At 38.2% G+C, this 17188-nt stretch overlaps 1 protein-coding gene across 3 annotated transcripts in view; it reads left to right on the top strand.

Moving 5' to 3' along the window:
• The window catches only part of gle1 (GLE1 RNA export mediator), a 31215-nt gene extending 15768 nt beyond the window's left edge, over positions 1–15447 (top strand). For all 3 annotated transcript variants that reach the window (XM_033049069.1, XM_033049067.1, XM_033049070.1), the window contains 9 exons: positions 1136–1248; positions 2115–2184; positions 3647–3789; positions 6047–6237; positions 8088–8217; positions 9142–9246; positions 10793–10875; positions 11426–11489; positions 13586–15447. In XM_033049069.1, coding sequence (XP_032904960.1) covers positions 1136–1248; positions 2115–2184; positions 3647–3789; positions 6047–6237; positions 8088–8217; positions 9142–9246; positions 10793–10875; positions 11426–11489; positions 13586–13654 — 968 coding nt within the window. In that variant the 3' untranslated portion in view covers positions 13655–15447. The remainder of the gene's footprint in view (positions 1–1135; positions 1249–2114; positions 2185–3646; positions 3790–6046; positions 6238–8087; positions 8218–9141; positions 9247–10792; positions 10876–11425; positions 11490–13585) is intronic.
• Positions 15448–17188: the final 1741 nt, after the last annotated feature.

The raw sequence follows: 17188 nt of genomic DNA, 5'->3' as shown, positions 1-17188 counted from the left end.
GCTAGTAAATTTGCAGATGACACAAAGCTGGGTGGCAGTGTGAACTGCGACGAGGATGCTAGGAAGTTGCAGGGTGACTTGGACAGGTTGAGTGAGTGGGAAGATGCATAGCAGATGCAGTATAATGTAGATAAATGTGAGGTTACCAACTTTGGCGGCAAGAACAAGGAGGCAGATTATTATCTCAAGTGGTGTCAGATTAGGAAAAAGGGAAGTGCAATGAGACCTGGGTGCCCATGTACACCAGTCACTGAAAGTAAACATGCAGGTACAGCAGGCAGTGAAGAAAGCTAATGGCATGTTGGCCTTCATAACGAGAGGATTTTAAGTATAGGAGTAAAGCGGTCCTTCTGCAGATGTACAGGGCCCTGGTGAGACCACATCTGGAATATTGTGTGCAGTTATAGTCTCCTAATTTGAGGAAGGACATCCTTGCTATTGAGGCAGTGCAGCGTAGGTTCACGAGGTTAATCCCTGGGATGGCGGGACTGTCACATGAGGAATGTTTGGAAATACTGAGCTTGTATTCACTGGAATTTAGGATGAGAGGGGATCTTATAGAAACGTATAAAATTATAAAAGGACTGGGCAAGATAGATGCAGGAAAAATGTTCCCAATGTTGGGGGCGTCCAGAACTAGGGGCCACAGTCTAAGAATAAAAGGGAGGCCATTTACAACTGAGATGAGAAAAAACATTTTCACCCAGAGTTGTGAATTTGTGGAATTCTCTGCCACAGAAGGCAGCGAAGGCCAATTCACTAGATGAATTTAAAAGAGAGTTGGATGGAGCCCTAGGGGCTAACGGAATCGAGGGATATGGGAAGAAGGCAGGCACGGGTTACTAATTGTGGATGATCAGCTATGCTCATAATGAATGGCTCAAAGGGCCAAATGACCACCTCCTGCACCTATTTTCTATGTTTATTGAATAGTGCACAAACAAAAGCTTTCATTGTATCTCAGTACATGTGACAATAATAAAACAAAACTAATAAGTGTGATTGTGTTATTCAGGTAATATTTAAATAATTTGTATTTGATTTATTAGAACTGTACAAACAAATTAAGATTTGTGGAAACAAACAATGAATTAAAATCTAATTTAATTTGCATTATCTTTTTATTTCTATATAGGGCTACAATTAAAGGCAGATTCAAGCATTTTGCAATGGTATCAACGGTTGCAGGATAGCTGTAATCAATGTGCAGCATCCATTAATGATCTTAACAACAGCAAGGATAGTAAGGTAAAATAATATTAAATGCTTTTGAAGTAAATTGTAATAATTTTACTTCCAGACAATTTCTGCACGAACGTTGTCAACATAGTTCAGTCCCTTTTGTAAACTTTTCAATGGAAATCTCTCCAACTGGCCTCATTTAGACTTTATGGAGCATCAGATTTAATTTGCATTTTGAAGAGAAAGCCGATCGTTACAGTTGGGTGATAGTTGATAGCAATTTTAACCCTGGAAGGTACAATTAATTCTCCATTCTACAGTTTGTATGAGTTTTGCAGGGCTGTAAATCATTGCATTGTGGCATACATGATTCTCTACTGTACCTTTTTATGTAACTGAACAAGGAATTATCACCTAAATAATTTCAGCAAAGTATCCTATGGTTACAATCTGTCTGTAATTTAGCTCTCGACATAGTGTGTGCCACGTACAAAGTGCAATCTAGTTATTTAACTTGACTCATCTGACAAAAATCTAACTTTAGAAAAAAAGCAGGTATGTGGGAGCACCATTATTTGTGGGGTTTCATCCAAGTTGTACACCGTTTTGACTGGAAAATGTGTGGCAATCCTTCATTGTTGCTGCATCTAAATCCTGAAATCCCCATCTAACCCTATTGTAGAATCCGATGATTAGAAGGAGAGTATAGTTCATGAAGGTGGCTTACCTCTACATTCTCAAGGATAATTAGGAATCCTTGATTTTACTTATAAAAGTCACAACCTGAAAAATTAATTAAAAAATACAAAATCTATTTAACTTGGCTGGAAAATTAATACATGTAGGCAATGTTACCCAATATCAATATAAGTAAATAATATTTCCCATTTAAGTTATAATGCACTCAGAAAAGTTTGTACATATGTTTCTAGGTTAAGAAGATTAAAATGGATCTTCAGAAGACAGCAACTATTCCCGTTGGTCAAATATCTTCTGTCGCAGGTAAATGGAAAAAAAACAACACATTTTTGTTTTTCAATTTAGTAATGCCATAATTTATCTGTTCTACAATTTGCCCCTTCCTTTAATTTCTCCTGCCATGCCCCATCATACATAAATTCTGACCTCATGGTCTCATACTAATCATTTGTTCTATTTAGGGGTTTTCTCCTATTGCCTCCCGAATCTATTGAAGTTTATGATTACTTGCTGGAGCACGGCTGCAGAAAACTAAACAGGAGAGATAGCATCTGCAGAAAAAGAGTTGTTGAAGAGTGCTTAGTTAATTAGAATTGGAGAATAGATATCTGGTATTATTTCGAACATTAAGGGTGTTTTTTTTAGTTAAAATGTATCTCTCAGTTAACATCATTGAAATAGATGGTTTGATAAAAAAAGATAATAAATTACTGAACTAGTATAATATCATCAAGAATTAGATGGAACCTGGTGAAATAATAGGCTTTATCTGAATATCTAGAATTGGTATATAACGATCTTTACTCTGGGTGAACTATTAGTTTTGTGATACTGTAGACCAAAGAGGGGTAAGAAGGCAGACAAAAATAAACAAAACTGGAAGTAGTATTACACTTAACCCAGTGATTAATATCAGATTGCATAGATCTTAATTGTTGTTGGCTTTGCTTTAAGCAAGTGTTTTGATTGTTGTGTTGGTTTAACACCATCAAGCCTCTCGGCAACAAATGCATTCTGTGGTTGTTGGGGCAAGATTCCCAAGCCTGGTTAATATCTTGGACTCGCATTCATATGATGTCCTAAAATTTTTAATAGTCGGTAAAAATGGTTGATAATTTCTCACATCGCCATTTGTAGGAGTTCTCTGTGTAGATTAGGCTGCAAATTTTGAGTTTTAATGGTATTACATTTCAAAAGTACATCATCGGATGTCAGATGCTTCAGGATATCCTCGGGATGTGAAAGCGGTTGTTTAAATGCAAGTCTGTCTTTTGACATTTGTTCAGCCAGAGACTTTTCTGTTCATCGTTACAATTTAGTTTCTGCTTTTATAGTATGTGGAGTGTGTTCTGGAATTTATTTCCTTTACCATGTCATCAAACTTTCCAGCCAAGGTATCCAACACAATGTAAAGTACTGTTTTGCCTGAGACACATGGCACATGAGACTTCCTTTGGGATTTATTTGTGGAAATCCGGGCAGTTCACTCTCAATTATGTTTGCACAGAAGTAGAAGTACATACTGGGATAATTTAAACAACTCAATAAATGGGGGGGCGGGGGCATCAGTGACAAACAGATGTGAACTAGAATTGGATTTGTTTTGAAGTAAATGTAAACATTTGATTGATGTATTATTTTCTGTTGAAATACAATAGTGAAAATACTGCACACAGTGAAATCATTTTTCTTCTGCTGAAATACAAAAGACATGTCAAATAATTTTTGCGCTCTTTTTGTACCCCTCCCCGTCTTCATCGCCAAGCATCTCACCTGCGTGAAATCTTTGACAAGATCAATAACCTCCTCCTTGGCAAGCAAATATCATCAGGTGGGAAGTTGGTGTCGATTTCTCAACACCCACAAGGTCAGGAGTTTGTCTATTACAAACTGGCAGAAAAATTTGTGGTGAGCAATTAATATTAATGCCTGTAAAATGATTGTGCAATGTCAAACCAAGGACCTGCTATGTGCGCTAAAATACATGTAAAAGAAAAAAAAATGGTGTAGCTCCCATTTATGACCTCTTGATATCCTCGGGCGGCATGGTGTCGCAGTGGTAGAGTTGTTGCCTTACGCGCCAGAGACCCGGTTTGATCCTGACAATGGGTGCTGTCTGTATGGAAATTGTACGTCCTCCCCGTGACTGCATTGGTTTTCCCTCTGTGCTCCGGTTTCCTCCCACACTCCAAAGACGTACAGGTTTGTAGGTTAATTGGATTCGGTAAAGATTGTAAGCTATCCCTAGTGTTAGGATAGTGCTAATGGATGGGGGATCACTGGTCGGCGTGGACCGAAGGGCCAGTTTCCACGCTGTATCCATAAACGAAACTTATTAATTAGCACAGAGGCCGACTTCAAAAGATCCTTCAGGGGGGGTGAACCCTCGGAAAGCGCCTGGACCTGATGGTATATCTGGTCGAGTTCACAAAACCTGTGCAGACCAACTGGCTGGGGTTTTTGCAGACCTTTTCAACCTCTCACTACTGACGTCTGAGGTTCCCAAATTTTTTTTGCTCTCTCGTTTATCATATTGTTTACAGTGTACTATGTTTACATATTCTGTTGTGCTGCAGCAAGTAAGAATTTCATTGTTCTACCTGGGACATATGACAATAAAACACTCTTGATCTCTTGATATTTATAGTAAAGCTTCTCAAAGTAATGAGAAATTAAGATAATGTTCAGGTGAGATTTCTATTCACTGTAGCAGTAGAGTTTTTGTTTCAGTGCGAATTAAGATAACTATCTTTTTCTTTTTCTTCTCATTCTGTCCGTCGGAACCAGCACCACTGCGTCGCTAATGTTTTCAATGATTTAATAATAATAATTCTCATTCTTAATACTTCATTTAACCGGAGTGTCCGAAGGAGATGGGCAGATACTATTTCTTGATTTCCAGTTGTTAATGGTTTTTACTTCTCATTCCTCTCTCTCTAGCTTTGGAGTTTTGTTATCCTTTAAAGTTAAAACCAAATGCCTGTTTTTCTGTTGTTTTGAAGAATCTCATCAGCTGCAAAATTGAGGCATACTTCCCTATGTATCTATAAAGCATTAATTGCATTCAAAACTCCCAGAGGGATAATGAGAGCTCATTTTAACTAAGTGCTATAGAGAAGAGCAAATATTAGTCACAGAGCTATACAGTAAGGAAACGGGTCCTTTGGCCCAACTTGTCTATGTTGAATACGATGTGTACCTGAAATAGGGCTGATATCTCTCCAAACCTCACTATCCATGTACCTGTCCATATGCACATATAAAATTCTTAAAGGATTGGACTGGCTAGATGCAGGAAAAATGTTTCCGGTGTTGGGGGAGTCCAGAACCAGGGGTCACAGTTTAAGAATAAGGGATAGGCCATTTAGGACTGAGATGGGGGAAAGGTTTTCACCCAGAGAGTTGTGAATCTGTGGAATTCTCTGACACAGAAGGCAGTGGAGGCCAATTCACTGGATGTTTTCAAGAGAGATTTAGCTCTTGGGGCTAAAGAAATCAAGGGATATGAGGGGAAAAGGCAGGAATGCGGTACTGATTTTAGATCAGCCATGATCATATTGAATGGCAGTGCTGGCTCGAAGGGCCGAATGGCCTACTCCTGCACCTATTTTTCTGTCTAACATCTTTTAAATGTTGTAATTATAATTAACATGCATTCCATCGTGGTGTTGTACGATGCAGCAGAGTAGGTCATTGATCCGAAGATGGCCACAAATTGCTGGAGGCAGTATCTCTGGAGAGAAGGAATGGGTGACGTTTTGGGTTGAGACCCTTCTTCAGACGGATCTTCTTTGAGACCCGTCACGACCTGAAAAGTCACCCATTGTTTATCTCTAGAGATGCTGCCTGTCCCGCTGAGTTACTCCAGCATTTTGTGTCTCTTCGATTTAAACCAGCATCTTGCAGTTCCTTCCTGCACGGACCATTGAACCTGTAGCGGCAAAGGTGCTTTTGCAATTTCTTCTGCAAGCCGTTTGAACATTACATTTCATGATACAAAAGGTTGATTTTATGCGATCTGTTATAAATACATGGTGGAAAAAAACCCATCCTAAATTCTTTGGTGTTTGGGTCGGGTATAAAATGTTATTGATTTTAATTGGAAAGCCATAAGTACAGTGTGTGCTCCCATTCTAATGTTGCTTTATTTCATTATTATTTGCAGAAACAAGGGGAGGAGGAGGTTGCATCTCACCATGAAGCTGCATTTCCAATAGCAGTGGTTGCTTCAGGGATCTGGGAGTCTCACCCGAAGGTTGGCGATATTTTCTTGGCCCACTTGCACCGAAAGTGTCCCTATGCAGTCCCGTTTTTCCCTTCATGGAAAGATGGGTTACCAAAGGAAGAATACCAAAGGTAGAAGCCCCCAAACAACATTATACCCTCAAAACTGCAAGCATAACTGATCTGATTTCTGCTATCTGCCAGGTGGTTATTCATCGCCGTTGTTTTAGTGCTTCTAACCCGTTAACTACAATGACAAGCTACTTCAGCTGTCTCGCTGTGGCTTTTGTAAATACCTTTCTATGTTGGCCTTTTTCCATTTTCGAAAAAGATATTGATTTATGTATTGCAATTTATTTGATAAAAGTTGGGTTGCCATGTAAACGCTGTAGACAACTTTGTGTCGTTCACTAGTATGTTGCTGGGATTGGAGTGTATTCGGTTTTTGGGGAGATTGAGCAAACTTGGATTGTTTTCTCTGGTGGGGGGGGGTGAAAACTGAGGGGTACGCCTAATAGAGTATATAAAATTCTGATCGATAATGATAGGGTAGATGGTCTTTATTGCAGAGTGGATATGTCAAATGCCACAAGGCATAGGTTTTTGAGGAGGAGAAAGATTAAAGGAAGACAAATGTTTCCATAGACAGAGCGGTATGTGCTTGGAACATGGTAGAAGCGGGTATGATTGCAACATGAAAGAAGCATTTAGACAAATATGAACAGACTGGGAATAGAAGGATACAAGTCTTGTGTTGGCAAATGGGATTAGTTTAGCAAAAATCAGACTGCTGGAGGAACTTGGTAAGCTAAGCAAGGTCTGTAGAGAGAAATGGACAGCTGACAGTTTGGGTTGGGACCCTTCAGACTGGAGGGGGAGGGGAGAAGGGGCGATGGAAGAAGAGGTCAACATCATCTTGGAACTCTGAGGTGTGGGTGCAGGGCTATTGAGGCCAGCATCAGAAAGGGCGAATGCAGGAAGAAATGACAGGGCTGGAGCTGGATCAAGACCATTACAGGCGGATGGTGGCTTAGAGGAGAGTGGGGTGTGGCTTAGGCAGTGGCATATGAAGTGCGGCGGTGTGGTCGGGGCCCCAGCCTGTATGTGACTGGAGGAGCTGTGGTCTCAGTTTAGATCGACATCATGGCTGGTGCAGACATGTTGGGCCAAAAGGCCTGATCCTGTGCTGTACTGTTCTATGTTGATGTTGTACCTCTTGTGTGGCTGTTTCAAAAGTACAATGATACAAATTGCTTTCCTCTACTGAAGAAAGCTGTTGTGCAATCTGCGACTCTCAATAAAACAATGAAGTAAAATTATAGTTTCCAAAAAACAAAATTGAAGTAGCTTTGGTAAATTTATAAAACTCTATGCTTATGAACAGACACCGCTCCAATGGCATCTTGAAGTTTACCAACTATAGCACTGTTGTTGGATTATAATGGGTCATTAGTCAGAGTAGAGGAGGGAGATCAATATTCTGGTTTAGTGTGACAGAACAAAACTCTTGCTGCCAATGTTAGCAAGGAGCTGATTGTTGGCTGAAGAATGAAGGAGGTTGCAGAAAGTGATGGGGTTGCCTGGACCATCGTCATCATTTGAACTGTGATCATATTTTCATGGTTTAGCTTGATACAAATTCCATATTTTACTATTTTAGTACTTCTGGCAAACCATCCTTTTCAGAGCTCGTATGAGATGGTGTTTCTATTAGTACAAAAACAAATGTACTAGAAATCGGAAATAAATATAATTTGCAGGGAATACTTAATGGGTCGCACAGTGTCTGTGGAGAGAGAAACTGTTAATGTTGAAGATAAACAACCCTTTGTTTCTATTAAAACTCCTTTCTTTGTAAGTTTGTGTTTAAGGATTCATTTTGTGATTCTTTCTGGGGGTGATGAAGTGAACCAGTAGAACTGCAAATTGCTCTTCCCTCCGGAAGTATAATTAAAGTTTTCTCCTTTAATCCCTGCTGGTAGGTTATTGGGGTACAGAGTGCAGGAAAATTGTGTTGAGCAGCAGGACAACTTTCTGAAACGGATGTCTGGAATGGTTCGTCTGTATGCAGCCATCATGGTGTCAAGATGGCCCTATGGAACAAAGCAAGGGGTAAGTAGAATAACCAAATGCTATTGCATTAGTTGTGCAATTAACGATGATTTGTTCAACTGCTGACTTGTCCAAATCTGAATCAAACCCTAATGAATATGGGACCACATTGCATTGGACTTAGCTTGCACCTTCCCGCACTAAACTTTTTCAACTGTGCTGCCCCAATTGCATTTCTGGTGTTGCCCTGGGGCCTGTTTCAAGCAGGCTTTTTCTGCTGCTGAATGTATGACTATCAGAGATGTGTAGAAGCATTGAGGATGAAAAAGTAAATAATTATAATTTAAACCATCTTTAAATGGGATTGTCAAACTTAATTAAAACAAATGAATGAATCCATGCTAGATGTGCCAGAAATGGGTAGTGATTAACTGATGAAACTGCAGTTAGCTACTTGGCTCAGTAAATCATGCAACACCCCTTACCTTGGTGGCAAGTTCAGGCGTGGAGCGTGAAATCAGATATTACCGCACCTGAGTTTCATACCTGTGCACAGGTGTTGAAATCTGGAGCATGGGATTATTTTCTTTGTAAAATTAATTTATCTTAAATGTGTTAAAATTGTGTTCCTACATTTCTCTCACAGTACAATTATTTACACAAGCTGTGTATTTATTTCAATGACTACCCCTTCCCGCAAATTCAATTTTTAAATTAGCTGATAAATTTTTAAAGAGGAGTTCCACAGGTACTACCCATTATACAGCATTATAACTGCATTATAATGTAGAATTTATAGCAAGGAAAGGGTAGTGTGTCAACCTTAAGCCTCCTCCCACCTCTTCTATCCCTATCAATATATTTTTCCCTTCCTCTTCCTTGTGTAACAGTCCAGATCTAAGAAAGATAGTTGCGTTATTCTATTGAGACTTGCTAATGATTGAAATTGACATTACAACAATTACTGTATGATTCTATGCCTAGGAACATCCACATGACCTGAATCATGCTTGGCGCTGGTTGGCTCAGATGTTAAACATGGAACCATTGGCTGACGTGACTGCTACACTACTCTTTGATTTCTTGGAGGTATGACACTACTTGCATCATACTATTTTTCTAATGTAAGTAACAGACAGTAACTAGACTTTGGATTCCACTTAAAACTGCTTCAACAATTCAGACACCCTTATCATTATTGGTAGGCTGTGGAATAATGAAATGGTTGGGAGACTTTTTTTGGATAAATGGACTTTGTTTTCAATGATTACCATATCATATATGCAAAGCTTAACCTCAACTAGCCTTGTGACAACTTTGAAGCACCACATTGAAATAAGTAAGCCAAAGCCAAAGCCAAGAGATAGCGCAGAGGTAATGCAGTAGAATCGTACTATAAATTAGGACGTTTGATTATTGTTGATCATTGTCACTCATGTTATGAGTCATACTTTGCAGTTACGCCCACTAGCTTTACAGTAACCCTCCCTGCCTGGTTCCCACATTATTAGAGAAATGTGCTAGCATGAAGTTACCGATGCTGTAACGTTAATAAAGTCTTTGGACCTTTATCATGGTGTAAGGCTTCAGTTATTTGGACAGTGACATCGCAACAGTTATGTTGATGTTAGAAAAATTGTATCATTCTCCTTGGAGTGGGAAAGATTGAGAATTTGCATAGGCGTTCAAAAATATTTGATGGTTTGACTAAAGAAATTATTTCTACTTGACATTGTGGGTGAATAAGCAGCGAAACAGCTTTAACAATTTAAAAACTGATGAAAGGTTAACCCTGTTTCTGTCTCCTCAGACACGGCCTGATCTGCTGAGTATTTCCACCCTTGTGTGTTCATTCCAAATTTCCAGCATCAGTAGTATTTTTATTTGGTTTTATAATTTAGTCCACTGCTACTTTTCCAGTGTTCTTTGCCTCTATTAGAGAGAACAAATGCAAATTGGATGACCACTTCAAGCATGAAGCACGACTCCAAGCTTCCTGTTGCTTTAATTGTCTATCTCACTCCTCTTTGACTTCTGTCCTTGCCCTCTGACATTGTGCTAATAAAGCTCAATACAAGATCAAGAAACAACATATTATCTTCTGACTGGCACAGTGCACCCTTAAACATTCAACATTGAATCAACAAGTTATTTTTATCAGTACCTTTATCCAGCTTTCTTTACAGAATCCTTTGGTGATATCAGAAGTTTTGTATTTTCACCTACTCTTGAGAATATCACTGATTATGTCACTGTCTCTCCTGCCTTATACCCTATCACATATTTTTCCTTTCATTCTTTCTTCATGTCTTTGTGTCCAAATAAAAGTATTTCAAGCTCTTCCCAGATCTGATGGTAGCTCCTTGATCTTAATCGTAAACTCAGTTTCTCTCTGCACAGATTGTTGAATGTTTCCAGAATTACTATTCGTATTTGTTTGTAGGAGATGCAATAGTAACTTTCAAGAAAAAATGAGGAATTTACTGGGGAGGGGGATTCATTGGATAGGTTTTTCAAAGAGGAGGCTCCGGTGGAATACATTAAGTTATAGCCTGCACTGGAGTATGACAAGGTAGATGTGTATTATTCCCATTAATATTATGGAGTTTAATATTGCTACTTGTTTCCCCAACAGGTCTGTGGCCATGCTTTGATGTTAAAGTACCAGAATCAGTTCTGGAAAATGATCCGACTAATCATGACTGAATATTTCCCCAGGTAGGAAACTAATGATGGTAGCGGATATTTATCCCCTCATGGAATACACAAAGATAATCCAAGAATATTGGGATGTTATGTTACTGTTATTAAGTTTGATGTTATTTTGCAAACAAAAATAACGTATTACTTTACTAATTTTTGTGATTTAAAGGCACCCCAAAATGTGTTGATAAAGAAAGAGTAACTATAATTTAATAATATTAGTTGAAAACAGCTTCAGAAAAAGGTGCAGGAATGGGTAATTTGTCCCCTTGCGCCTACTTTGTCTGAGGTTCAGTTTTTCCTTTGACCTGAGGTTATTTACTGAGTCTGAGCATATTCATCCCTGAACTAAAATCACTAAAATTAGATAAAGCTTTTACAATAATACTTGTTTGTAGGTTATTGACATGTGTAAATCAACAGCTACATTTTTAGTAAAATGACAGATTTTGCTAATCTTACTACACATCGGGAAGCACTTTGAGATGAATTGATATTACAAACAATCTATGAATATGTGTGTATTAAAAAATATAAATAAATTACTTCTGATATTTTTCTTCAGGATTGAAGCTGTTACAGGCAATGGTCAAGTTGGGGCCGTAATCCGTTTGCGCCAATTCCTCGAGGTAAGTGCTCCTCTATGTATGATATATTTTCTCAATTCAAGCTCTGCTATGATTTTTGGACGTTTTCAAATTGATGTGTATAGAGTAAAATAAAATCCTCTCCCCATACAGTGATCATTAAATACACATGTCAGCAAAAGGACCTAGAGATAGCAACATTTATATTTAATTTAATGCAATAATGTGTCCCTAAGTGCTTTGCAGGAACATTATCAACTGAAATTTAAGGCCAAGAGATTTAGTAGGGGTTAATTTCAGAATTTGAAGGCTTGGCAACTAAATGCACAGTAGAGGAATAGAGGGATTAACGTATTGGAGCAAGGAACCTGCTGACATTTAATGTGTGCACTCAATTTCAAGCCAAGTTTCTGTATTACAAATACAGATTGAAAGTACCAGAAAGCTTTGATTTATTTAGCACCTTGCATGACTTTGATAATCCAAGCCAATTCACATAAATAATCCCAATAGAGAATACCTGGAAAAAGTAATTTTGCTGCCATTAATGTTAATCGAAGATCATTTCTGTTTGGTCTATCCACTGGACACTAGGTTAATGACCTCTGTAAATTGCCCCTAGTGTGTAAGATATGGTTGAGAAAGAGGGAGAGCATAGAACTAGCGTGATCAATGGTTAGTGTGAACTTGATAGGTCGAAGGGACTGTTTTCATGCTATAATCTTTCAATCAATCATTAATAAAGCTTGTGTATTCTACACATTGCAGGAGAATTCCACATGTTAAATAACATTGTTTTCAAATTGCACATTTCAGAATTCAAAGTGCCTTTACTTGTTTCATTAGCGTAATTTAAAATAATATTTGTGGTAAAAGTGATTCAAGAAATTTGGCCATCTTTCAGCGGCTAGTTATTTAATGTTATGATCAGCTGTCCAGTCTAAAATATCTTGAAACTTTAAAATAGTTTGAAAAATATAAACAAGATTCTAACAATAAAATTGGAATGGGCTTCAGTACAACATATCTGATCTTTTAGATCAGATTTGCCTGAGAAATATGTTTCCTACAAGTGCTGCTCAACCTGCAGAGTTTCACCAGCAATGCCTTCCTTGAAATTAGTAGATTTATCAATAGCAAGGAAGATTATATAAAGGTAAAGCAGGATACAAATCCAATGGAAGGTTGGGCGGAGCATTGATAACTGGAATTTAATCCAGATGAGTGCATGGTGATGCCTTGTGGGACACTAAGGAATTTTGATGAACAGAAGGATCTCGGCTTTCAAGTTCATAGTTTCCTAAAAATGGCACACAAGTAGATAGAATGATGAAGAAGGCTCCTAGCATGTCTGCCATCATAGATCAGGGCATAAAAATTGGGATGTTATGGGGCATCTGTAAAAACACTGGTTAGTGTATTTGGAGTTAGACACAAAATGCTGGAGTAACTCAGCGGGAGAGGCAGCATCTCTGGAGAGAAGGAATGACGATCAGTCTGAAGAAGGCTCTCTACCTGAAACATCAACCATTCCTTCTCTCCAGCGATGCTGCCTGTCCCGCTGAGTTACTCCAGCATTTTGTGTGTATCTTTGTTTTAAACCAGCATCTGCAGTTCAGTCCTATACAGTGTATTGGAGTATTGTGTGCCCTTCTAGTTTTCTGACCACAGGAGGATATGTTTGCACTGAAGTTAATGCAGAGGGGGATAACTGGGGTGTTGCATTGATTGGAGGACTTTAGATATGGGGAGAAATTAGACAAGCTGGGTTAGTTTCGGTGATCTTAGAGGTATTTGAAAATATAAGGGGCCAAGAGTGGGTAGATCGTCTGAATCTTTTTTTCCCCATGGTACGGTAATAAGTTAAGGAGATAGGAAGGATTTTTTAACCAAATGGCTATTTTGTAAAATTGCTGCCAGAAAAATTATGGAATCCGATACGATGATGAGACATTTAAATAGGCACTTGCACGGACATAGGCAAGGCATAGAAGAATATGGACTGAGTATGGGTAAATTGAATCTGTGTAAACAGGCAAAATGGTTGGCATGGACGTGGCGTGCCAAAAGGCTTGTTTCTGCGCTGGACAATGCTATGACTCTAAATTTTTGATTTCTCCTGTCTGTCTGCGTTACAGAAAAGCTTGAAACAAAAAGATTTTCCTTTACCGAAGGGCTACCTAAAACCTGCATTCTGGAAGTCGTGAACAATTCAAAGGACTGGATCAACAAGCCAAGGAAATTTTACTTGCTCTCGACTAAATCATTTTTTAAATTTTACTGTTATATATTAATATTAAAAATAATTAACTTAAGTGGGATTGTCGATATTAATTGAATGTTTATACTTAATTTGTCAGTTCTACTGTGACTTAAAGCTTTGTGTTGCTCTTGATGTTCAACATTTTGTAGTCCTCTAAGCTATAGTAATTGACAAGAGGGCAAACAGTGTTTGAGAAGCTGTATATTTTAATTGATTGTTTGTGATTTGGGGTTTATTGTGTAACATGAAATGATCATGTGACTATTATTGTATGAAGTAATCAGCATCCACTGTCGTCACAGGTTGCATCAAGTATTTACGGATCGGTGCAGTTGATGTTTCTTGAGAGTATTAATAGGTTGTGGGAAGCCTTTATAATATGCTGTATACTAACTTTGTAAAAATATTTGTGGTATCTTATGCATTGGACACTCAATCTAATGATTGATGTGAATGGTGAAGTAACTTGCCTAGGATTTGGTGAATTATTTCCTTTAGAAGGCATCATGTTCTTTTTAAATATTGTTTTGCTAACTACTTGGTTTCTGTTAACTGTGTACCTTGAATAGTTAAGTAGCCTGCTATACTTCAAACTTACTATCTTCCACCAAGCACATTCTCCCCTTGAAGTATCATTGATTGTATTGAGCAACGACTTTACTATATCTGTCCTCTCCACTGAGGAGTACTCTGGTAATCTGCCTGATGGGGAACCAGTTAGATGTGGGGTTGGGACGTTTTACTCAGCCCTTTTCTGCTTATCCCATTACTATATTTTCTACACTTTATAAGGTGTATTTTGCCACTTCCCTGGGAATAGTTTGGGACAATCATGCATATAAATAAATTAAGTATTTAAGGCATTTAAGGCATTTCTAGAAAATTATAAAGACCATTGCATCCTTCTGCTTTGTGACTTTGTGGTCCACTTAAGCTGCCCCCTGTTGTATTTTCATTTTTCAACCGATAATTCTATTTATTTCATCATTATGCTCACTGAGTAGAATAGCCTTGTGCAGAAATTTCTATTTGCATAGAATTTTCAACGCCTCGGATGGCTATTTGGCCCATCTAGTCCAAATCTGCATGAGTGGATATAATAGGCTCTTCCTACCCTGCCCCATCAGCAAAATGTTCTTTCTTCATTGAATTTATTGGTGGTTCTCTTGTATTTATGAACCCCCGTTTTGGATAACTTCCCTACAAATGAAATTTTTTTTCTCCTTTAAATAGCCATTTATAATTTTAAAGATCTCTAGGGTAGACACAAAATGCTGGAGTAACTCAGTGAGACAGGCAGCATCTCTAGAGGGAAGGATTGAGACCCTTCTTCATACTTTAAAGATCTCTACCTCTCCTAGAGTTTAAAAAAAAATGTTGTCACGAAACTGAGATTAACTAGCCTTTTTTTTTAAATGGAAAAATAACCATGTGATACCGTTTCTGTATTTCTTCTGTGCAAGGAGAATGAAAATTAGAGGTCAATTCATAAACAATTGTTGAATGAACATGGGCTATCCTACTTGATTTTGGTCAGAAGACTTTTTGTATTGCATTGTGTCAAATCTATTTGCGTTTTGCGAAGAGCGCTTGTGTTAAATGTATTCCTAAATGCAATAGTTTAGAGAATTTTTGGAATTTAGCATTTATGAATTCATGGGTTTTGTCCTTTTGTATGCAAGATGCAGTATCCACTTTATGTAATGATTTTAACATAGCAAATATATTCCAAAACAACACTGACATTATCAAACAGAAAATTGATATTGTATCATGTGAAGGTAGTGGTGCAATACTAAACTTTTAAAACTTAAGTTGGATTTTAGTCTTCAGGAGGGGTAGAGAGATCATACGACATAGGAGCAGATTTGACCCATTGAATCTGCTCTGCCATTCAATCATGGCTGAAGTATTTTTCCTTCTCAACCCTATTCTCCTGCCTTCTCACTGTAATCTTTGATGCCCTTACTAATCAAGAAACCTATCTGTCTCAGCTTTAAAGATAAATATAATCTGCAATCACCGCTTTAGAGATAAAGGAGAAGATCTCCAAGCTTTTAGGAACTTGGATCTAAATGGTGGAGTGATTTTGTTTTTAAATAATTTTACTGAGTAAGCCAAAACTCAAAGTATGCAGAGGGGCTGAAAGAGGCCGTACAGATAGAAAGGGGCAAGACATGAAAGCGAGGATTAGAATTTTGAAGTTAATGCTTTTCTGAATTGCCATATCATGGAGAACTGATAATTGGGATGATGCTGTGTATAATGTTCGTGTTTTGAGGTGAGGGATTCAGCAGAAGATGGGCGAGTTGGATGGTGATAATTGGTTGGAACAGTCTAAATCTGTCACAGAAACAATGTTCAAAACTTATCTTTGTCAGAAAACATACCTTGCTTGTGAGCAGTGAATCAATGTTCCGAAAGATGCGATGTGACAGATTCCGTGTCTGGGGAAACAGTCTTTGTGACAAGTACTTTATTTTTTGTCACTGAACCATTCCTAAATGACAGACAGGCTGACAATTTATAAATACCAGGCCAAGAGAGTGATTTGATAAACGTGGGTATTATTATGATATAGTGGAAACTGTTGTGCTTTAGAATGATGATGCTGAGGAGTAGCACATAGGCAAGCATTAAGAAGGAAGTTGAAGGATGAATCAAGAGTGTTTAATTGTCAATTGAACCGAAAACAAAACAATTGAATTATTTCTGACTTAGTTTCTTACTTGCACAGTGTATTATGTTTACATATTCTGTTGTGCTGCAGCAAGCAAGAATTTCATTGTCCTATCTGGGTCACATGACAATAAAACTCTTTTGACTCTTGACTTGACTCTTGACAGATCTGTAAACACAGCACTCATGAATAACACAATAATAAAAATAAAATCGACAAATTAAAACGCATTGTTAACGCAAAACAAAAGCCCGGAGTCCCTAGTTCAACCAGGACCATTGTTATTAATAATTTATTTGGTGTTTGTAGTGTTTAAGAGTCAGATTTTTGGGAAGATGCTGTACCTGAACCTGAAGATCACAATTTTCAAACTCCAATATCTTCCTGATGAAGAGGAATTGGCAGTAATTCATCCAACAATAATGGCGTGATTGTTATTTAATGGTGGGTAGGAGCTGTGCCTGGCTACACAGTCATGGGTATAGAGTGAGTATAGAAGGAACTATACTGTGTCTGTCTGTGCTGATGGTTATCGAGGAGGAAGTGTTATCAATTCGTAGCTATCTGGTCTGTGATGAGGACATCACGATCCAGTTGCAAAGGATGCACAGAGACCCAGTTCTGTGAGCTTGGTAAGTTTTGAGCGGATGATGGTGTTGAATGCCGAGCTGTAGTCTATGAACAGCAGCTTGATGTATGTTTTCTTATTGTCCAAGTAGCCAGTGCAGAATGGAAAGCTAGCAAGATTGCATCTCTTATTGATCTATTGTGGTCGTGGCAAATTGTAGTGGGTCCAGG

The sequence above is a fragment of the Amblyraja radiata genome, chromosome 32, assembly GCF_010909765.2.
Source record: "Amblyraja radiata isolate CabotCenter1 chromosome 32, sAmbRad1.1.pri, whole genome shotgun sequence".
NCBI classification, from domain to species: Eukaryota; Metazoa; Chordata; class Chondrichthyes; order Rajiformes; family Rajidae; genus Amblyraja; species Amblyraja radiata.
The sequence above is the reverse complement of the archived record's forward strand: the minus strand, read 5'-3'. Positions and strand labels throughout refer to the sequence as shown.